This window comes from Cardiocondyla obscurior, linkage group LG04 (genome assembly GCF_019399895.1).
Source record: "Cardiocondyla obscurior isolate alpha-2009 linkage group LG04, Cobs3.1, whole genome shotgun sequence".
NCBI classification, from domain to species: domain Eukaryota; kingdom Metazoa; phylum Arthropoda; class Insecta; order Hymenoptera; family Formicidae; genus Cardiocondyla; species Cardiocondyla obscurior.
In genome coordinates this window covers 1,889,560-1,912,666 of record NC_091867.1, presented here as the reverse complement: position 1 = coordinate 1,912,666, position 23,107 = coordinate 1,889,560, and the positions used below count along the sequence as shown (strand labels likewise).

The following is a 23,107-nucleotide window of genomic DNA, read 5'->3' as shown; positions in this document are numbered from 1 at the left end:
GTTCCGCGCGATAAGATACGGCGATTTCGCGCAAGTACGCCAGCAACTTAATACGACTCTTGTCCCGCATATTCTCCGGGTACATGCACACTGGACAATTACGTACGTTACGTCAGACAACCTGAGACTCGCATATATGAATATACAGTCCGGTCTCGCGAGGCGGTGTAGTTTTATCAGTGAATTGTATAGACGGCTAACACGCTCATGCGATCGGCAAACTGGAGATACTTCTTTATGTGTTGCGAAGTTTGTACATGTTAATTTGATGAGATTACTACATTGTATTTTAGAATAAGAGATTCTGAAGCGAACTTTGAATCAACTGTGAACCAACTCGCGCGGCAATCCTATACTTAAGCGAAACCATCGACAGTAATTTACGTTCTACACAATATTGTATTTATGAGCGACTTACCTCCAAGTTCCCGTAATCGTGGGGACGTTCCCGGCAACTGCAACGCGTCTCGCTCGCCCGGGCCACGGTCATAATTTATGCAAGCAAATAAATGTTGCCGTCGTGTCATTAGACCGGTTCGTTTGAAATGCAAATAGCATTTGCAGCCGCGCATCGGATACCACCCTCCAATTAAATGTCCGCGCAAACTTTTCCCGTGGCCCGGGCGGCCGTGCGGCAAGTTCGCAGGTGCTTTGAAGTCGAATATAGATCCACCGTAGAATCCGAGCATGAAACTCGATATCTAATTACACGGTTCTCCCGAGGTTGTCACCGGAAGCAAGATCACCGGTTTCACTTTATACACGCGTGTCGATGTGCTGGATGGCTGGACGAGCGACTTCCCGGTTAATCTTCGCCAACCTCGACTCTCGCCTGCGCTTCCGCTTGCCGGTAGTATCACGTCATCTGCGCCGGCCGTTACATCTACCGAAAGGCGGCGAAATCGTATTTCGCTTTCAATCTAATTGAAATCTGCCGACACGTTTGCGTGGACTTTTTGCAGTTATTGACGCGCTCTCGATTTGTATCTCGGCGAGCGAACTCTGGGAACGACATCGGACGCTGTTATTTGATCCCCCAAGCGCACGGATGGAAGAGAGATACGTAGCGGAGATCATAGAAACGTAATTAGTGCTCTCGAATTACAGAAATGTAATTTTAAGAAGCGTAAGATAGCTTGTATGTAGCACGAAGAATCACCGCGTGGAAGAATGTTCTTCCGATCGAAATTTTTTGATCGACGAAAGTTTTCAATGATTATAAGTGTTAAGGATATAATTTTTACCATGAAGGGACAGACTTATTTGTCATAATTTAAAAGTGCGTATTGTTCAGGATTGCCATAAATTAACAAGTCGGCTATCGATTTAATTCACGTTCCATTTTTCTCGGTTGTTTTGTGCGCGTTGATGTTTGAACGTTGGTTTATGCTGGTAACACGTGGATTTATGTGAATGCAAGCGAAGCGTGGAGCGGTCGGGCCGAGTTTTCGGAAGTATCGAACGGGTTCCGTGTCTCACTCCGGTCCCTTCCCTTGTCCCCGTGTTCCCCTCGCGTCCCGATGGTCCCGGCGAACTCTACTTTGGTGATAGTATCCTGTCGCCCGTGTTGTCCGACACGTTGCCGAATTTTGGCAATGATTGATGGCTATTAAGGACCGGGCCAAACCCGATCCGCTTGTTCGGCACGCCGGGACCCTTCGCGACGCGTACTCACATTGTTATATTAGTGATTACAATTAAAAACAAAAATAGCGCACTTACTGTTGCTGAACATCAGGGCTGGACCAACGTTTCACTAGAACCCGCAGAAAACTCGTTTCAGACACAATGTAACCATTTTTTTAGGCGCTACAGGATTATTTGAAAAATATTGCAAGTTACGGATGCGACCGTAATGCACATGAAAGTTATATTGAGATTACAGCGAGTCTTAAAAAGCGGACGGTGTGACGTTGGACATTTCTGTAACGTATGTATGGTATATTGTATGTTACAAATCATGGTACAAAGTTACATTGTAGCAATTTCGAATAACTCATGTTTTAAATTCTTGTTTCAGTATTCCGAGGGGACTCGACGCTTCCTTTTTTCCGCTATCGCTCGAAACTTAAAAATTGCAGAGCTGTGAAATACGAACGGCGTATATTCGTCCATGGTGTAATTAAATCAGGCGCGCCGATCGCAATCTCGCTTTTAGAGAGACGTCGCATCCGGTGCCGCACAACAACGTCTGATGGGATTGCAGTTTGACAAAGGGCTCGAAGGGGCGGACGAGAGGAAGAGATCGATGGTCGCCGGCAGGAGAGGCGAGCGTCGATGAAAAGGTCAAAGGTTTCAGGTGTGTTTGCGCTTCGCGCACGGCTGATACAGGTGCAGCCTCTTCCGCGGCTCTACTCGCCGTTGCAACAGCAACATACATGACTCTTTATTAACAACAATTAACATTTGGCCTATTGTTCATACTAGAATATTTCTCATTGACAGCGTGCAACATCGCCTGGCCACCTCAGCTGAAATTACTTTCGTCTCTAATAAGATGTGATTACGAAATGTCATCGAAAGAATTAGGCTCATCGTGATGTCCATATAAATTTACAACATTATTGCAAATGGTAAAGTATTGTTGTAAAATAAGCAACGGCGCTAGCCGGTTACGTCGAACTTTACGTGCGAATACTGCTATAACTTTAGTCACTTTTATTACGTTATTTATTATAAAGTAAGCGAAGGGTCGCGTTAATAAATTTCAAGAATGGAATGGAAAAAAAGAAATGTCGCAACGTAATTAATTTCGGGTTTTCTGATATTGAAGCATTACTCTTCACTGCGTATTTTAGTCTGCATTTTGTAAAACTCGTTAAAACATTACTATTTAATTGGGCAATTTAAAATATAAATAAAATGATTAACGAAAGCGGCTTTGTTAACACTTAATAATACTTTTAATCATTATAATGAGCAGTGAGCACGTATGGACCGATGTAATAATATATTCGTACTTGTTATATTTTAAATTGGCAGTCATTATAGATGGTCTCTATCGTATTTTATTTTATTATTTATATATTTTTATATTTTTTTTCCATTGAACTTATTCTCTCTTTCATTGCAGTTATGAGGAAACCCTGGATCCTGAGCCTGCTTAGTACGTTTGACCACGCACACTTGCTAAATGACCAATTACCAGTCCATAACAAGTGACCTTGCTCTCGAGCTCAAATAATCGATACACAACGGCCAGCTGATAAGGTTCGTGGATAGTAGGCAAGTATACGTACGAGCAAGATATCAGCACTAGTATCTTAGTCAGCACGGCGCACGATCTCGCAGTTGCTGGTAGCGAACCAGCTTGCCCGTTATGCTTTTCCATTCTAAAGATTTACCAGTCTCCGGTTATGTTTGATGCACCATTATGTTTTCGAATACGGTAGGTTAGTTGCATCAGTAACGTCATCCCTGTCGTCAGCAACACGTCGTCGATACGTCAAAACTAGCGAGACACGTAATTGTTCACTTTACGTACCTTACATACCTCACCGACGCACTCCATGGGAAACGATCAACGAACTTATCGTCACATCATAAAGAGATGATACCGCTTGAGTTATACGTTTGCGGCACGAATAATTAATAATCTTCGAACATCACTCGTTAAACGTTAGATTAGCGTTTGTAGAGCTTTGAAAAGCTTTGAAATTGTTCCTCTTTACATCCTTAAATTTCCGCTTCCAATCGTTTTATGTACAACGTAATATTAATAGATATTTAATATGGCGTTAGGTAAGGTAGTTTTCCAACTCTTGAAACTTAAAGCTTGCAACTCTCGTTATTCTTTTCCTCGAATATATTGAATTTTAGCATAGACAAGAATATTCTCTTGAATAGATTTTCTTATTCCGAGTGTCGATACTAGTATTGGATGATGATATAATGGTATTTAATACGATAGCGTTATACGATTAATAATGATAGATAATGAAGAATGTTTTTACGCCGACTGTATAATGATCAGCCGAATACATAATACACATTCAAAAGATACATCGAGTGCAGATAAATTGTAGCTGGCAAAAGATAGGAAGCTGGTAAAGTCGACGTAGAGGATATTTTTGTAACAGCGAAACAGAAATGGCAGGAACTAGTCTCGTCAGGCTTCTATGCATATGATTATTGTAATGTCTGATGCGTACACAGGCACACATGAATAAAACTGATTAAACAACGTGCCGCTTAATGAATTACATATACGTGCGAGGCGGTTCTTAAATTAAATTTAAAAGTCAAATTAAACATGCAGGAAGCGCACATTGCTGTTATTAAAAAAAAAAGAAAGCTATATTTTGCTAGGATTTCTGGACGAAAGTTTTTACATTTTGTTTACAAAAGAATTTTAGTATACTTTTAATTTAAAATTCTTTTCAATTACATTTTACAAACAGAGTAAAGCATATTCGAGAGATTAACTAACGTCAAAAGTTATAGAGTAGTGAAACGTCTTTTATTTGTAAAATAGAAATTAAAACTGTAGAAAGCAAACTTTGTTTTAATGCTATTCAAAACGTAATATTTCGCGATACTTTAAACGCGATTTGATATTTCCAAATAGTCAATTCGCCATCATTTTAGTTGCGATTTATATTTGTGTAAGTTCCGATAAGCTTTGGGATATTCACTTCGTGCTAAAATACTGTGTACTAAAATAAAATAACATACGATATTAAGTTCAAAGCAAAACATTCCAATGCTCGCGGCCGTGTTTGCATATACCGCGCAAGATATCTATATGAGGTTGGTAGCAAGCGCGAGTTACACAACCAGCGCGTGCGTGAATGTTACTAGTGGCACCATTGCTACGACACTACCATTCCCTCAACGACGTTCGACGCAGCACGTAGTACATACACATACGCCGGCCTTTCCTTCATGTTATTTCGCATTTTTCTTCAAACACGATTGCAACAAGTGTATGAGGTATCCCAACGTATTCATTCTATACGATTAAGTAGTAATTTCGAACGCGCGCAGTTAATTATGCTGTAATTAATCATTCGTTATCGAACGATCGACACACGGTCGCGAGTACGTTGCCCGTTTGAAAATGTGAATCGGAATCTGCGGGAGGAGTCGCTAATTAGCATTTCTTTGCAACATTAACGAGCGGTAGTTGCTTCTCCTACGAGATTTAGTTAAAAACGAGTACTCAACGAAACGCAAAAGTTTGAGAAATGGAAAAACAGCAAGCTAGCGGTGGCGTTATTGCAAAGTGGTGTCATCTTGCTTTTGTCAAATGAACGACGATGTTTCATTATAACACGCGAGTATAGTTCGAATTTCGAATACGAAATTTTAGATTTATCTCGGAGTATACTACGCAATCGGGACACTGACGAAATTGTTCGCTTACTTAATTGAGAGGCTGGGTAGATATCCTCGATTATTTGTTTCCCCTTTGCACATTTGTCTGTAATTCTTTCATTCGGCAGATCTTCGACAACGGAAATGTTTCGGAGTTCAACGGAGTTCTTCCTTCGTCGCAAATCGCAAGCAGTTATCATTGAACATGCCATGCAGAGTATCGCTGGACTGCAGCTAACCACGTTTTTGTGAGAATACGTGTGCGAGCAAAACCTGTGAAATAGGAGAAGAGAATGATGCCTGGAGGATATCGAACGACAACGGAACAAGAGGAAACAACAACAAGATTTATTTTTCATTATGTAATTTCAAATTTTTTTGTAGTCTTCTATTAAAGATTTTATTATTATAAATAAAAAAAATCAATTAATGTACATGATAAAGTAATATAATTTTTTTTTTATGCAAGAGCAATAATCATTTGTTATAATTTGAATACGTTTGGGTTTTACAGATCAACGTTTATTCATGTGCCTTCGCTGCTATTGAATCCATTGAATCTGACCTGACGAGAGGAGGCTTAGAAAGCATCGGGCGACGGCGGAGCTACAAGCTGATTTATCTTTCCAAATGCAATGGACTTCCGCTGGTGCACGAGGTATTGGTGAGTGTAAAATTGATTAGCTTAAACGTTTAATTTTGGAGATTTTTTTTTTTGACATTTTATACCATATATAAGAAATAGAAAATTGGAAAGATAAAGAAAAAATCAAATACGTTAGTATATATATCTTTATAGTTTTATACGCTGTATATTTACAAGTAATAATACATACATATATATATATATATATAAACATTGTATATTGACTGGAACAATAATTTAATATAAAATTTTGACGATTAATTTTTTAATTACATTTGCTTAAAAATAAATCCGTATAACATTTCCTCGGCAGTAAAGGAAATAAGAATATGATTTACAAAATTAATTCTATGCTATAATTAACTAGTAATAAGAATAGACGGTGTAAAATATGTAGAAAATGTTTAATTTCTTTCCATTTTTCTATTTAAATTGCGTTTAATAGATATACATATATAAATATATAAAATTGTTATATCAGAATAATTACACAATTTAAAAAATTGAAATAATTTAATATAACGTTTGTAAAACAAGTAATTAGTTCTGCTGTACTGCATAGAAACTTGATATAAAAACATATGTATATAATACGGAGAGTCTTAACGACTATAAGTTAGGACGGCGGGGTTGTGCTATCGGATCGTAGTTGCGATGGCGCAGCTTCGCTGTACGCGATATCAAAGACGCTTTTTTTCTCGAGAAGCTGCTGATGACGCAGCCGACCGCCACTTTGTAACGGCAGTGCGGTTTCCGCGTGCAGATCGTCTTCAGATTGTTCGTATTGCGAGGTACACGATTGTACCTGGAGAGACCGTTCCGGCGACAACTGTGGCGAGGGATGAGGCGCAGGGGGTGGATGTAGGTAAAACGGCGGTGGTACTTTCTCGTATTTGTATTCCGAATGCTGTTGGAGACGGTGCTGCGTGTCCGAAGTAGAGACTGGTGGTGTTCTAGCGAATATCTCGATCGACGGGTCTTCCTTGAGAATACCCTCGGCTCTTCTCAATTGTCTTCCTTGGCGCACGATTGCTCTCAGCTGCTCGGATTCAACGTTCGCCAGAGGTTTGATCTTGCGCTTAGTACGCGGTGTTACATTCGGAGTTTTGTTCCCCATAACTAACTTTTCTCTTTGTCGCGTTGTTTGTCTCAAGCCTCTGCTCACCCAACGTGGTAGCTGCTCTTCGTCGTCCGCCGCTTTCTTCTCTAATCTCTTTTTCTCCGTTTCTTCGCGCTTTTTATTGTACCAAGCCATGTATTTCGATTGCGTTTTGCTCACATCAATCTCGCCGGTTTTCGGAAATATCGCAGATCTCTTGCTCGGTTTGAATTTCGATTTCGGCATTAATTGTTCCGGCTCGTGTTCTTCCTTTCTTCGCGGCGATCGTTTCTGCAACTCTGTGTCTCTTGCTCTTTTTTCAGAGTCAACGTTAGTAAACTTGCGAGATCGACGCTGAGAATAACTTGGCGCAGCTTTTCTTTCCGGTTTATCAAGAACGCGGTTTCTTCCCTCGGGAGAAGGCGATTTTACTCTTTCAGGTTTCTTTTTTTTCTTCATGCTTCGTTCGGAAGGTACGGGTTTAGCAACATACTTCTCAGGAGTTAAAGATATACTACTCTTTTTACTTCCTGTTTTATTTTTATCACTACTATCGGTTTTTGTTCTCTCCACTTTCAGATTCGTTTGGTCAGATTTATTTAAGAATAATTTAGTTTCACTGCTATCATTTTGTTTTCTAGATTCAGAAATTTGTTCAATCTTTTTACGAGGTGTAACGATATTCGTTTTAGATTCTACATCTTCCTTTACTTTATCATTTATATCTTTAATACTTACAGTCAACGGTACTATATCTTGAATAGTAATTAATAAATTTGTTATTTCCTTCATATCAATTCCTTCGTTTTCAGCTTTTGATTCAAAATCTCGATCTGTCATCCCTTCACCGTGCTTTTCTTTTGAATCAGATGTGGATGAAACTCTTTCACTGTCGGAAGAAATCTTTCCAGATATAGCAGCGTCGTTTTTTAATTCACTCGTAGCTTCGGTTGTAATCGAATCTTCTGTCTTGTCAGTCTCATCAAGCGAAAAATTGCTATCTGTATCGTCCTCCAGCTCTGTTTCTGCTCTCGGGTCTCCGTCATCCTTGAAAGTTTCCACGCTAGACATGCCTGCTATTTCAATGCTTTCTTGCTGCTGCCACTTTTGCCGATGGCGTGGAGTATCATAGGGTCTCATGGTCAGCATTGTTTTCCTGGAAACATCACTGGATGAGTCGGTCTCCTCCGAAATATCGACAGTATCATCAATAAAGCTGCTAAAAATTGGAACGCTTACGTCTGCTTGCTGCTCTCCTTTGTCTCGTGGCTCTACGACTGCTGCGCTAGAGACTATCACGAAACTCTCCACCATGTTTGATCCACAGGTTGTTGGTTTCTGTTGATTCGAATCTTCCGACATATGATCGATAGAAAATTCCTTATTAAATATTTCTGCATCAGATCTTTCTTTAAACACAGGTGTTTCTTCCATTCTTTTTTCATGCTCTTCAGAAAGTGATTCTTCCTTCTTGGTATGCTCAATTTCCAAATGTTCTTTAATATCCTCTTCTTTCGGTGTAATATTTATTAAAGATGTGAGGGATTTGTCTCGATCAATATTTTCTTGCTCGCCTCCATGAAGATCAGATATTTTTTTAGGAGATACGTGCGATTCTAATTTACTATCTTGGCTTTCGATTTCTGTGTTTATGCTGAGATCATCATTTATATGCTTCGATTCATCTCTATCAATTTTCTTTACTGTATCTGTACTGCATTCGATTACATCAGACGGAATCGCATCGTGATCTGATTTTGACGCTTCGTCACTAGTTTCATCAATATACAGCAATGTATCGTCGTCGATTGAAAACGGTTTTTGAGCGTCGCCTAAATTTTTAGTGTTATCGGGAAATTCTTTCGTCATTTCAGTTGCCGCTTCTTTCTCTTTCTGTGCGTCGCTTTTAATTTCACGTAGCGAGTCCTCTTCTTTCTGTATTAATTCTTCTGCTATCTTTTGCTCAATATCTATTTCCTTTTTAATAGGTTTTTTCGATTCAGGACTTTTTTCTGCCTGATCGTTTTCCATTTTATGTAACTTTACAATGTTATCTTTTTCGCTCGGCTGTGTGACGTTTTTAATATCGTTTTCTATTTCTGCTGGTAATAAAACAGCGTCGCTATGTAATTCATTTTTCTTGTCATTTTTTTCTTTTTCAATGCATTCCGTTGTAATTGATTTTTTTAAATTTTCTACGTGTAGTTCCTTTTCCTGTATAATTTTTGATATTTTTTTTTCAATTTCATATGAAGATTCTTCTGCTGCTTCTTTGTGTTTACCAGACGTATAAGCTGTTCTTCTTTCGGCAGCGGTTTTATTACCGACGGATTGAATTGTTTCCTCGTCTTTTAAAGAAAAAGAATCCGGAGGAATCGTTCCTTTGCTGCTATCATTTAATTCTTTATAAGAAATTTCGAACGATTCAGTTTGTTCTTTACTTGCGATATCTGATACAATTTCATTTTTGAGTCGCGTGTCTTCTAAATTGCGAAGAATTGTAAGATCTTGAGCAGTTTCTTTAAGCGTCAAATGTTCTTCGCCATAGTTGTGTGATATATTTTCCTCGCTTTTAGTTATAACAGCAGTTTCCTTCAAACTTGTATGTTCTTTATCAATATCTTGCACATAATCCTTTAATTCTTTTGTCGGTGATTCTATTATAAAATCGTCAGAAAATTGTTGTACTATTTCGATATCTTTTTTGTCGTTTATAATGTCTTCCGATTCCACATTTCTACACATCGTCGAGTGATGCGTACTTTGCTGATCGATGTCTCGTGTCTGAGGCTCTGTTACAAAATCGTCAGAGAATTTTTCACTTATGTGTTCTAATCTTTGTTCTAATTTTCGTTGATTCGCCGAAACCTCTGCAAACTCGATATCTTTTTTGTCGAAATCTGGACTGGCGAATGAGTCTTTATCACCGTTTATACGATCGGAACTCGTGCTTGTGCTCGGTTCTTCGGAGATGTGCTCTCTACGACCAATCGCTGCCAACTTTTGTGTACGAGACATTAATTTAGCAGTTTTCTCTGTCTTCGACTTGTCATTTTTTTTGCTCGTGACATTTTTGCGCTTCTCGATCTCTCGCTCTTGCTGGACGATTTGTTTCTTGCGTTCTTTACGTTCAATTTGCGCCTGTCTTTTTACTTTTGCATAGCTAGCTATCTGTTTGTGCTTAGCGGCTTCTTGGCGAGAAGTCAATTTTGATTTGTTGAGTTTTTCAAACGCGGTGTCTTCGTACTCGGAGCTACCGGCGCTCATAATCTGTGGCTGCTGGTATTTAAATTTCTCTCTCTTCGTTTCTTGAGATATAGCTGGAGAAGTCTCAAACCGTTTGTGTTTCTTTGAGTCTTCTCCTTTCTTTATCGTACTCTGATCCGAATCTTTTTTAGAATCCCTCGACGTTCTCGATTTTTCTTGACTCGTACTTTCAGACTCGGTGGTTTGATGTACTTTTTTGTCAGCAAGTTTACTTAGTTTTTTCGTCAGCATTGTGATCTCTCTCTCTAAAACTCGAAAACTAGGTTTTATCACGGATTCTACTTTCTTTTGCTTTTTTATTCTGCTCTCTTTCCTCGAACTTTTCTTTTCCGTCGTTTCGCGAATATATTGTCCATTATCGATATCAATTTCCGAAGACGAAAAGTTCTCCATTATTTTCTCGTCGGAAAATTTTTCATGTTTGCCTGGCTCTGTCGACGAAGAGGAACCATTTTTTTCACCTAATACTTTATATCCGATGCTGCTTTCTTCGGTATATTGCTGACAAGTTTTTGCTGATTTTCTTTGCTTTTCATAATAAGTAGTTGCACTCTCCTCGAGAGAGTCTGAGATTTCTTGCAGCACTCTAGGTTCCAAAGGTACTTTTCGTCCTTCCTTTACCTCCTGCACTTTCTTCTTCAAGATGTTCAATCGTTTGTCAAAGCACGGAGCCTCTTCTTCCTCGATAGGCGTTTTCATCCATAAAGTTCGCGTTTTCATTTCGCTTTCGTAATGGCGTTTTTTCATTCTTTTTCGATTCCGGGTGTCGTCGTCAGACTCGTCGTTGTCACTTCTACTTCGGACATGTCGGTCGGTTTGCGTCGCAGCGACTCTATCAGTCTGCGTCGCGATTGCTACTTGTCCCGGAAGACTTTGAGTCTCTAAGTAACTTGCGGCGTCCATCATTATGCCACCACGTTTAGATTCTCTCTCTAACAGTAGTCTCGTCAATAAGACGTTCTGTCTGGCTAACTCGAGATCGTGATAAGCGTACGATTGAACCGTCGTCGATTGTGCTTGGTCTTTGACGATTGACGGCCGATCCTTGGACGTTTTCTCGGGCGCATTTCTCGAGATCTCTTGCCGACGAACTTCCCGTATCTGCGACTCCATGTCTGTGTTTTGCGTCACATATTCGTCGTCCATTGCCAGTCTTTGCGTGCCAGATTCCATTTCTTCCGTGCGTCGACGTCGAACGTCCAGTTCCTCGGGCAGGAGAAGAATTTCTTGCTTATGCTGATATAAATTTCTCGAGCGTTGATGAGAATCAATGGTGCGGGCCACCTCGGTTTCCTGCATCGGTAAATCGTGTCGCGCCTTTTGATCCTGCATGAATCGTTGCAAGAGTACATCTTTACCATCTACTATGAAAGCCGGATAATGACGATGCTGACTTCTGTCCTCCACTTGTCCACGTGTTACTAATTGCAGCACTTCCGCATTACCATCACGGTAAAAATGTTGTTCTCTTATCGCTGTCTCATTATTTAATTCAGGCTCGACATATCTGTAATATAATTATTTAAATATTTTCTTTTTCTTTTCTAATTAGATAAATTTAATTACAATATTATTAAATACTTTATTTATCTTAAGCTTATAGTTTATAAATTATTAACAGTTTGAATCGCAAAATCTTTATCAAGAACGTTTTATTTCATTATTTCGTATACTATTTTACCTTTGTCTATAAGTTTGACGTTGAATATCTGAACCGCGTTCGATTTCATGTCGTGTTAAGGAATCTGCGTCCATACCATCATAATCTCTCATCTTTCTCTCATCGATATCCTCTATGTACATTCTCTCTTGCTCCTCGAGTCTTCTTCTCCTTGCATCATAAGTCGCACCATCACGTAGTCTCAGTGATTCCATATTTGCTTGATCGATTGGAGGACGCTCTGAAATATACACAACGTCACCAGGAAGTGACGCTAAACCACCGTTCTTTGTGTTTCGACGATTAAATTGCCAATTTCTTCGGGTTGGATCCGCACTCCAAGCTTGTTTTTTTCCATTTGATGTAACTGTTAGATAACATTTTTTTTCTTAAATATAAATCAGAAACTTTATTTATATGTTTAATGATATAAGTATCTAAATTATATAAAATATTGAATCTTATAATTATAATAATTGGAAAAGCATTTTATTAAATTGTTTGAAAGCGAAATATTTGATAAAAAAAATAATTACTATCAACTGCAACGGGTTTCCGATGAAGATGACGTTTCGGTCGTCCGTCTGATCGAGCGATTAATGTTTCGGACGAGTAAACTCTACGCTTTCTAGGTGCCATGTAAAATGGGCAGCCTGGGCAGATACAACAGATGATGATTGCTGCAATAGCCAGCAGCATTAACAGCCCCAGAATAATTAGTAGCCATAACAGTAGTTTATTCTCCGCTTTATACACTGTCTGAAAAAAAACTCTGATTTCTTATTTCTTTAAAATAGATATCTGCCAATTAAAATAAGAAATAAAAATATAGGTTAAGAAAATTCTATTTAATAATATATGTATGAGACACGAAATAATCCAGGTTGAAATAAATAAAATATTACAATAGTAATTCCGACCTGCAGACTCGTGTTACGTTAGTATTAATATTATATTCGATAAAATATTTGAGGCATAAAATTCCTTCGGAATATCGTAGCCGGCGATGGACGAAAACATAGGTGCTATAGGAGAGAACATATGTGAACGAGGATCGGGCGCTCGTTCGGGTGAGCTTGGAAGCCCTCGGTCGAGCGTGTTCGTAGAATCTTCGGGCGGACTCGGTCGTACCACCTCGATGCCGTATTCACGTACGCCGCAGTCGACCGACCGAGCCCTTGGGATTCAGAAGTCGTACGCAGCGAAGCTCTCGCCTGCGGGCGGCATACAGGCAAGTTTAATCATTCTAACTATCCATTTTATCGCGACATAGCTTCCCGATCCCTGTCTTTAACGCATTGAGTACGTACGATGCGAATATTTCGTACAAAACCCGTAGAATAACCCCTTGCGTAGTAGCATTTAGTCGTTGCGTATTTCACTCTCGTCCGACTCCCATCTTTTTCTACGGTATTTTTTCGCGTAAGAACGGTCTTGTCGCGATGACTCGGCTCTCGGGGAGGTCGTCTACACGCAGTTCTGTTTTCTGTTTCAGATTGAAAGTCCGGAGAAGAGTCAAAGATCCCAAAGAGAAGCTGTGCGAGGAAGGAAGATCTGGCCCGGCAACTGACATTCTGAGAGGAGAAAAAGGAGGCTTAGGAAAGGCACTCTGATTTAGCGGAGCATCTCAGAGGTTAGAATCGCTTTTTGAATTAAAGAAAAGTAATTACAAGCGCTTAGATTCTTTTTTTTTTTACAATGGATGTTAACTTGATCTCTCTACAATTTAATTTTTATCTTTATATGTTACAAAATCGACGTAGCTCCGCTGTTTCGCATTAATTGACAAGTTCTATGCTTTTTTTAAATATTAATATTTAGGGGGATCTACACTGCTTTGAGAAATAACCAATTAAAATAATAAATAAAAATGTAGTTTAAGAAAATGCTATTTAATGATATACATATATACAAGACACGAAATAATCCTAGTTGAAATAAATAAAATACTACCCATTATTCCCAACCTACAAACTCATGTAACGTGAATATTTATATTTTACTCGGCAGATTATTCGAGGCATATATTCCTTTTAATGTTGCAGGCGGTGAAGGACGAAAACATAGGAGAGAACGTCAACAGAGGTCGGGCGCAGTCGTTCAGACGCTTGGTGGCTTTCAGTCGTACGATCGGTCGGGCGTGTTCGTAGAATTTTCGGGCGGACTCGGTCGTACCACCTCGATGCCGTAGTCACGTACGCCGCAGTCGACCGACCGAGCCCTTGGAATTCAGAAGTCGTACGCAGCGGAGCTCTCGCCTGCGGGCGGCATACAGGCAAGCTTAATCATTCTAACTATCAATTTTATCGCGATATAGCTTCTCCGATTCCTGTCTTTAACGCATTGAGCTCGTACGACGTGAATATTTCGCACAAAAACCCGTAGAATAACCCCTTGCGTAGTAGCATTTAGTCGTTGCGTATTTCACTCTCGTCTGACTCCCATCTTTTTCTACGGCATTTCCTCGCGTATGAGCGGTCTCCTCGCGATGACTCGACTCTCGGGGACATCGTCTAATCGCAATTCTATTTTCTGCTTGAGATTTAAAGTCTAGAGAGGAGCCGGAGCGTCCACGTGTTCGAAATCAGAGAAAGTGCGAATCGCAGCTGGTGTGCCGGACTTCCTTCGAGAGTGGCGTTGAAGTAAATGGCACAAAAAGTTTATTGCGTAAGCTTTGTGAACTGCAGCTCAATGGCGAGCGACAGATTTCGCTGTGTAATTAACTCATGCGCGATTATATTTTATTACCAGTTGGTTTCGCGGATGACGCGTGCCCGGAAGAAGATCCACTTGATATTCTGGACGACTCAAAAGGAACATCCCGCCTCACAGGAGTAATCCCGAAGTAAGCATTATTTTTTTACTTGAAAAACTAACGTTCTACGTACGAAGCAGATTTTTATATATGTTGATTTACTCTATTAATCAAGCCAAACTTTTTTTGTTGCAGATAAAGATTCGAAAGAGAAACTGCGAGAAAGATCTGGCTTGCAACTGATGTTCTGAGAGGAGGACTGAGAGGAGGAGGAGGCCCAGGAAGGGCATCCTGCTTCAGCGGAGCAACTCAAGGGTAAGAATCGCTTTTTGAAATAAAAAAAAGTTATTACAGACGCGTAATTCTTTTTTTTTTACAATGGATGTTAACTTGATTTCTCTACAATTTAATTTTTATCTTTATATGTTACAGAATCAACGCAGCTATACCTCCGCTGCTGCGCATCAATTGGCAAGTCGCATGCTTTTTCTAAATACTAACATTTGGGGGGATCTACCCAGCTTTAAAAAATAAAATCAAAGTCCCACTCCGCGTACGTAAAGCAAACATAAAATATTAATAAAAAAATAGATTCGGGTCTCGCGTGTAAAACATCTAACAAGTAGTTGTATAATATCGCGTGTAATACATCTAATAAGTAGTTATGATAAATTTGTAAACCATTTTAAATTGTATAATTACATATTCTATGCATACAGCGAAATATTTCAAGGATGTAATCTAAGTAGGACTCTTGTTCTGCTTGGATAAAATCTTAAGGAGACTAAGTGTTCTCGTCGCCGATATTATCAACTAAACGAACTGCAGCCAGTTCGTCGGGCGTTCCGAAAGTTTCGACTAAGTAAACGGGCGAGGAAATTCAATTGATACTCGACTTTTGCAATCGGGAGTGTCGTTCAGTGGCGCGCGAGAAAAATTTGTGCATAAATTACTTTCGCGACTTTAAATTCACGGTCGGGCTTTCGCGAGTGTCCGCAGTGCGAAGGATGACTCGTCACATCCCAAACTGAGTGGAGGAGGAGGCCCAGGGGGCATCCTGCATTAGCGGAGCCAACCCATGGTAAGAATTATTATTTATTTGCAAAGAAATTAACAGTTTTGCGTTAGTAAGATTTAATATCCAAATAATAGAGATCAATAATTTATAAAGAAATTAATTTTAAATTTGAAATAAATTTAATTTTTCAAAAATCTTGTTTTTATTTAATTACTTTGGATAGCTTTGGTTTTAATTTTAATTTTTTTAAATACCAGGCACTTTCAATCTCTCTACAATTTAATTTTTATTTGTTACAGGATTAACGTAGCAGTAGAACTCCGCTCTACACATCGGTGAGTCGCATGATTTTTTATCACTTCATGTTGGTGAATTTTGGTAAAGTATTACACGCGATAAAACGAAACGATTATAATTAACCAAATAATAAAAAAAATTAAAACTTACGAAAGTATAACATTTAGGCCGATCCGTAATTTTGTGGCCCCAAACGAGAGACAATCAGCATTGCAAAAAAATAGCAGGAATAAAATATAAATTCGAGTAAAAACTAATATCACGCGATTAAATTAACGAATCTAGGAAATTAAAGTCTACTCACTACTTCTTCGTGAGCACTGCTGATCGTTTTGTTCACATAGGTCCGTGTGCTATCTTCATCGTGAATTACCTCATTGATTGTAAGTTTCGTGGTAGTCTCGTAGTACGTCATAGACCCATTGGCAGTGCCTGCACCGCCGATAATGCCCACCCCATTCGCGGCTAATGTGGTACGGATTTTTTCCAAGTCCACTAGAGGGGTTCCGATTTCAGTTTGTTCGACGCGAGCCACCACGATCGTTCTGTCACCAGAATGAATTAGAAATATAAAACATTTGCAACCGGTCAAGACACTAAATATTTTTTTTTTTAACAATTAAATTTAGGATTTTCTAAAATAGAAAATTGAAACACTCGATAGAAAAGGTATCTACCTTTTTTCTTCAGTTGGAACGGCGCCGTTTGTTACGCCGGTTTTATTATCAGACACGTAAGGACGTGTATCTAGTACGGTGACTCGTCCACCAGTGATTGTAGCTAAAGTCTCTGTAGTTTTCGTTAAGTTCGGACGTTCACCCGGTACCACGAACATTACTATGCGAGCTTCCATAGCAGTTCCTCTGACGACGAAAATCTCTGTTTCACTCGCGAGATGAGGTACACCTAGAATATTGTGTTATATATAAATAAAAAAAAAGAATAGAATAATGAAGAGTCCTTTTAGTTTTTTAAGTAAAAAATTTCCGAGTGGAAAGTAGAAACTTTCAATCTTTCTTCGTGAGATTAATCGCTCCTTAAAAATTACGTTTATTTTAATATTCACCAAGATCATACGCCCTGGCAGTTAAAGTGTATAGGATATCAGGTTCCGCTCGTTTTCTTCGATGCTTCTTTATTTCGCCGACTTGGCTCTTTAATTCGCTTTTATTTCCAACGCTTTCCGTCGAGTTAAGAATATCTGGAGATGCTGTTGTTCGTACGATTTCACGCGTCACTTGTTTAGGTTGAAAATTATATGGTTCCTTGTGTAGTCTCTTCGAATAATTGTCGTCGCTTTGTTTCTTCCGTCTAAATTTCGTGATGGGCGATCGCAAAATCAGTTCCCCGGTAATCTCATTTAAATAAAACTTGTTTTCATAATTTCCGTGAATCAATTCGTAACGAATCTCATTATTTGGCGGTTCAGCGTCGGCGTCAGTAGCCTGCGCGAATTAAAATTAATTTCTCTTATAAAATAATATAAAATATATTTCTTGCTATAAAAAAGATATATATGTGTAAACAAAAATGTACCTTTATAAAAGCAGCTGTCGAAAAGTTTGTCAAATCAGAATTTAACGTAAATTCATAGACTTCTCTCTCAAATATCGGTGCATTGTCGTTTACATCCAGCAAATTGACTATTAACGGTACCGTGCCCGTGTTACCTTTGCCGTTTTCATCGCGGGCGTTTATTGTTAATTGTAATTGCGCTGCCATTTCACGATCCAAAGACGATCCCATAGCAACCGTGATTAATCCCGTATCGCTATCTATCGCGAAAGCGTCACTACCGCGTCCGGTTATTTCTGTATATCGAATACTGCCGAAAAGTCCGGTATCTTTGTCAGTTGCGTGTACCTGTAAAATCGTGATTATTTATTTATCATTAAGTTTGGTAATTAACGTGGCAGCGTCAAGTTTCAAAAATTGAAGTTCACGTTTGTCGTATTTATAAAAAATTTTTTTATTTTATTAAAAATGTATTAATTTTTTTCATTTATTTAAATTTATTAAAAAAAAATTTTTTTTTAATGAGTATATTACTTGAATCACTCGTGTTCCGGCGGTGACATTTTCAGCTAATGTAACTTCGTAAGACTCCTCGTCGAAAACTGGCGGATTATCGTTAACGTCTCGTATAAATATTACAACCGCTGCTGTTGCCGATAAATTTGTTGCTGGACCAACCTCTTGAGCAATAATCTATATCGTACATAAATATATATTTATATTTCGGACTAATTAAATTATTTTATTTTACAATCACTTTTATTATGAAACGATAAAATATAACGGAATTAAAATATTCGACGTACTGTCGTTCCATCAAGCGTACATACCTTAAACGACAAGCTTTCGTGCATCTCGTAATCGATGAGTGCGTTATCCCGTACCATAAGAATGAAGTCCGCCGTTCTCTCAGCCACCGTCGGATTTATTTCAAAAGTGCCATTGTTATTCTGTAATTTCAACGCGAAGACACCGGCCTTACCTATGTCTTCGTCGCGGACTCTGGTCGAATATTGTTCAGGGAACATTATCACAGAGCCTGGTTCTAGATTCTCCGGTATCGATGTAACGTAGCTGCAAATAATACATATTAAATATAAATAATTGCGAACGAGTAACGACAGGGTATCGTTATTAGAAAATCGCTCTATTTAACGCGAACGACACAACGAGAGTATAATTTTTTTTTTTTAAATAACGCCGATGTTATTATGAGGTATATGTATAAAGGCAATGTAGGAAAAAAAAATTCCTGACTTTATTTGTCAGAGCGGTTTTACATAATCACAGAAAGGTATTGCCCTGACTCTTACATGCATGTTACTAAAATACTAAAATCATCGGGTACCAACTTATCATTCTCGAAATACGGCGGGCTGTTGCCTGCTTCTCCAAGAAGGAAACCGACGTCGACGATTGTCGCTTGCGCCGGCGGCTCGTCCCTAGACTTCCGTATTTCTTCAGCTACGACGGTGAGCACGACCGGTGCACCGACATGAGTAATTTGCGTAAGCTCCTCTAAAGGTTTAGCCAGGACGATCTCACCTAGATGTTACAAATAGCATTATAAACGTTTCCTAATTATTGGCTAGTTTTTTTTTGCATTAAAAAAAATATGGTTTGCTTCCTTAATTTACTGTAATTATTAGACGATTACAGAGCGCACGTTTTTCACGCATCGTTATTTACTCTTGCAATTATTTCACGAAAAATTGCGAAATAAATTAGTAACATTTTTTTCTCGCGTTTAATCTCTCATTTCCGCGCTCGACTTATAAGATTTATTGTTTCTTGGAGAGGCACTGTAGCGACGCTACGGAGACCATATTTAATATGAATAAAACATCGCGGGGATAACGAACGGTATATTCTCTTATCCTTGTTACTTCTTCGTCTCGGTTTGAACCGTACACGCACGCTGACCGGCAATAATTTTACATAATGTACCCGCGGAATCGACTTAAGAAATCGTTTCGCAGTGAAGGATGAATGTGTACACCGTTGAATATAGGTGGTACCCGTACACGCAAGGAGTCGCACATGCTCCTTGCCACGGAATGATAAGCATCGCAGGTTGAAAAGCAGAGAGTGACCCCTGAGAACGATCGATACTTGCCCGTAGACTGTCCAGACTTATTCCGACCACCTTTAACTCCTTTTGTTTACTCCTCGCCAATTTTTCGCGCTCTTGCATGACTTATTTAGGCTTCCACGAAAAATCTGATATTCTTAGAATACGATGATAGATAACGGAGGGATGAAGGGAGGGGGAAGGGGGAGAGAGGTTCGCTGGCATAATTTTTCATTCGCCTGCGAGTAGTCTTACTTAAAATTGAGAAATCTCTCTCGTTAATCAAACTTCGTACATTTTACCAAAACATTTTGTTAATCCGTTGATCCTTAAAAAAAAAAATATTCTTTTCGGTATCGTTATTCATTAATTTAGAATCTCGCGTACAGCACGGAATTATAATCACCGTTATTTATGAAGTTTGAAAGAACTTTTTTTTTATGTTGATAATTTTATTCGACGGGAGACGTTCGTTCGAAAAGAAAAATGCACGCGCGAATTATTGAATATAAGAATACGCGTGATTTCTTTCGCGGGCGTTATGCGGAGGGTGGAGCAAATTACTTCGCTATCACGAAATGAAAGATCGGCATCGGCGGAACGGTAGCGAACAAATTTCCCCGCTTAATCATTGTCCGGCTTTTTCGTGGAATAAGGTCAGGCTTGTATATCATAGGGAATATGAATCAACGCCGTCTTTACTTTTTCGTCATCATCAAGATTGTCAGGTGGAAACGACGGGTGACGTGCGATCGGGGAATTAGCGATGACTCAACTTGTCGGGTAAATTAATTACACCACGATTCTAGTTTGCATCTGCGCGATAGGAGTAGTCCTTTAACCCTCGAGCACGTTCAACTCGTCCAACGTAATTGGCGAGCACGCAACTAAAGATTCGGAGCAATATGTGGCGCAATCGGCGACGAAACTACTTTCTCTTTGCTCTCTTAACCTTCTGCTTCACTATGCCGTCGACTCGCGTATATACGAGAATGAAAAGAAAAGAAATAATTTAATTTTTTTTACCGGTTGACTCCGAAATGTTGAAAAAGGGTATGAAGGGATTGCCCTCGGACACCAGACCGTACGTGATTTCACGCGGCACCCCCTTATCTCCGTCTTCCGCGTGAACTCGTAATATTACGTCTCCCTAGAGATGACATGAAAGATACGAACAAGTTCACATAATTAAATAACGATTTCTGTGATTTTTTTTTTTTGACCTTTTATATGAGATATAAAATTTAAACTTTTAAAATTTACGGTTTTTTTTTTATTTTTTAAAAAATTATATTAGAATAAAGTTGATCGTGATGTATTTAACTTACAATTTGCACGGAATTGTTGAGCCTGGTTAAAGGGGGTGCTAGGGTAAAAATTGGCGGCACGTCCTGTACATCTTGCACCACGACGACGATATTTAGTCCTGCGATATTCCTGGTGTCTTTTCCAGGTTCCGTGTAAGGATCCTACTTCGAAGGATCGTATTAAAAATAACGCGGGCGTTCTCGTGTGTATTTTATGTTTATTCGAGAATATATTATCCGTACCGTTGCGTAAATTGTAAGTGTGTACATTGATTGCGTCTCGAAGTCCAATTCGCCGATCAACGTTATCACTCCGCGCGTCTGCGTCGGCGTTTGTCGTTGCCGGATGGTGAATAGTTCTTTCGGTTGCTAAAAGAACGTTGCATTTTTTACGTTACACTTTCGTTCGTTACGCGGATCGTTAACGCATATCTCGTTAAACACGTACCCATAATTCGATGTAAACTGGCTTGCCGCTCCAGGAGTTTGCCCGCACGAGAATGTAATCTAATTCCCTGCCCGGTTTGGCATCCTATTAATATGTTTCGCATATTAATTTTTAACGTTAGACTTTGCCGAATAAGGCCGTTCGTACTTGTGCCAAATATGGCACATCGCGATAATTAGCGGCCACGTGCGAAAGAAGTTAGCGGAACATTACACCTAAAGGTCGGAATAATTATGACGCGGTCTAATTAACGTCATTAGAAGAACCGTGAATAATTACGTACCTCGGGTATCATTATCAGGGAAGGAATGTGGGGGAATATTTTATCACGCGAGGTCGTGGCGTTCGTTGCAGAAATAGTAGCCTGCATTGAATTCGAGTCTCCCTTGGTATCCCGTACCCTGACGGCGAAATCGTGAAGGCGTCCTGGCATAAGGCGCTTCGTTAAAATTACATTGGCCTGACAGACTTTGTTGTACAACGTGCACGGCAAGTTGTCGATTCTTACGACGGGCGTAATTGTCGCTGCAAACAAGACGCAATTTTTTTTTTAATTTTATTTTAATTACTAATTATAGGCCGCGCTGTAATAACAATCGCGATACTTGTATCCGTCTTTTAATATTTTGAAATTACCGGCCACTTCGAACACGAGAGGAAAATCCGCGTCCTGATCAGTGGCGCGTAGTCGAAAGATCACGGAATCGACTTCGGCATCAGCTGGGACTAATACCAGTCCCATATCCGTGGATGTGTCGAAACGTGGTCGTGCACCTTTGCCCCAACCGCAAACGAGCCCCAAATAAACCCACGCTTTTAACCATGCGCGTACGGGGGGCATTCTGAAAGGAGAAATGATTAAACACGTCGTTTCTTATGCTATGTTGAGTATACAAGACATTATAGAATTGGAGGGAAACAAACTTACAATTTAAATTAAATATAACCAAGTTACAGTAAACGATCGATACCGTATCGTTGTAATTCTCATACAATCGACACACGGAAAAAAGAAAAAAAAATAGCGAGTTTTGATACAAGTTGATATCGATTTTATGATCATAAAACGAGGTTATCTGTATATTAAGTGTTCCACATTGTGTTTTCAATCCATATTATAAAGTATAATATTGTCGTAATCTTTATTATTTTTGAAACAATCTACATTTTCGTTATTATCCGTTACAAGATTATTTTATCAGAGGTTGTTTTTTGTTTTTTTTTCTTTATACATGTCGATATAACATGCGATTGTTAAAGCAAATGCAAAAATGTGGGTCATCGAGCATTTCATATATAACAAAACGAATATATTGTCGTGTCCATTCGCGTTTCTCTAAGCACAGACACTTTATGGTGACATATTTTACCGCCTATCAGATCTACTCTCTTTTTTTTTACGCAGTCAAAAGAGAACGAAATGTGTTACTATAACATATTACTTTTTATAAACAGACTGTACTTAAAATAAATTTTTAAAAACGTTAAAAAATTAAAAACAAATTTTTTTTTTATTTTACATAAATATTAAAGCACTATTTAGTAATAAATCCGTATGCATACATTGAATTTACCATTAATTGTAATTACGAACACTAGGATGCATATGCATAATTTTATTGGAATTGTTTTTCCATTTTTCTGTCAATGTCTTGTGTCTTGACATTGCATAAATATTCTACGGTACGGCGAACATAAGACATTCAAT

At 39.0% G+C, this 23,107-nt stretch overlaps 3 protein-coding genes and 2 long non-coding RNA genes across 5 annotated transcripts; 2 read left to right on the top strand and 3 right to left on the bottom strand.

Annotated features, from left to right (window-relative positions):
* Positions 1 to 89: 89 nt before the first annotated feature.
* LOC139101637 (uncharacterized) lies at positions 90 to 13,235 on the top strand. Its single transcript, XR_011545597.1, has 7 exons — positions 90 to 1,930; positions 2,021 to 2,299; positions 2,446 to 2,573; positions 3,074 to 3,210; positions 5,445 to 5,678; positions 5,831 to 5,980; positions 12,989 to 13,235. It is a non-coding gene; the product is annotated as an uncharacterized lncRNA (long non-coding RNA).
* On the bottom strand, positions 5,973 to 19,020 carry LOC139101617 (uncharacterized). Its single transcript, XM_070654897.1, has 10 exons — positions 18,926 to 19,020; positions 18,404 to 18,647; positions 18,108 to 18,266; positions 17,595 to 17,921; positions 17,125 to 17,503; positions 16,736 to 16,964; positions 16,363 to 16,603; positions 12,525 to 12,747; positions 12,010 to 12,355; positions 5,973 to 11,835 (listed from the first exon to the last, which is right to left on the bottom strand). Exons 2-10 carry the CDS (start codon positions 18,599 to 18,601, stop codon positions 6,579 to 6,581), a joined length of 7,359 nt encoding a protein of 2,452 aa, XP_070510998.1. The 5' UTR covers positions 18,602 to 18,647; positions 18,926 to 19,020; the 3' UTR covers positions 5,973 to 6,578.
* LOC139101635 (uncharacterized) lies at positions 13,481 to 16,349 on the top strand. Its single transcript, XR_011545593.1, has 6 exons — positions 13,481 to 13,621; positions 14,034 to 14,655; positions 14,740 to 14,833; positions 14,939 to 15,058; positions 15,176 to 15,824; positions 16,061 to 16,349. It is a non-coding gene; the product is annotated as an uncharacterized lncRNA (long non-coding RNA).
* LOC139102170 (cadherin-86C-like) lies at positions 18,612 to 21,566 on the bottom strand. The gene is made up of 6 exons (XM_070655893.1): positions 21,528 to 21,566; positions 21,400 to 21,483; positions 21,195 to 21,320; positions 20,973 to 21,113; positions 20,671 to 20,794; positions 18,612 to 19,118 (listed from the first exon to the last, which is right to left on the bottom strand). The coding sequence occupies exons 1-6, from the start codon at positions 21,564 to 21,566 to the stop codon at positions 18,883 to 18,885; spliced, it is 750 nt and encodes a 249-aa protein (XP_070511994.1). The 3' UTR covers positions 18,612 to 18,882.
* On the bottom strand, positions 21,479 to 22,885 carry LOC139101630 (cadherin-86C-like). The gene is made up of 2 exons (XM_070654926.1): positions 22,036 to 22,885; positions 21,479 to 21,924 (listed from the first exon to the last, which is right to left on the bottom strand). Exons 1-2 carry the CDS (start codon positions 22,238 to 22,240, stop codon positions 21,656 to 21,658), a joined length of 474 nt encoding a protein of 157 aa, XP_070511027.1. The 5' UTR covers positions 22,241 to 22,885; the 3' UTR covers positions 21,479 to 21,655.
* Between the last annotated feature and the right edge of the window lie 222 nt (positions 22,886 to 23,107).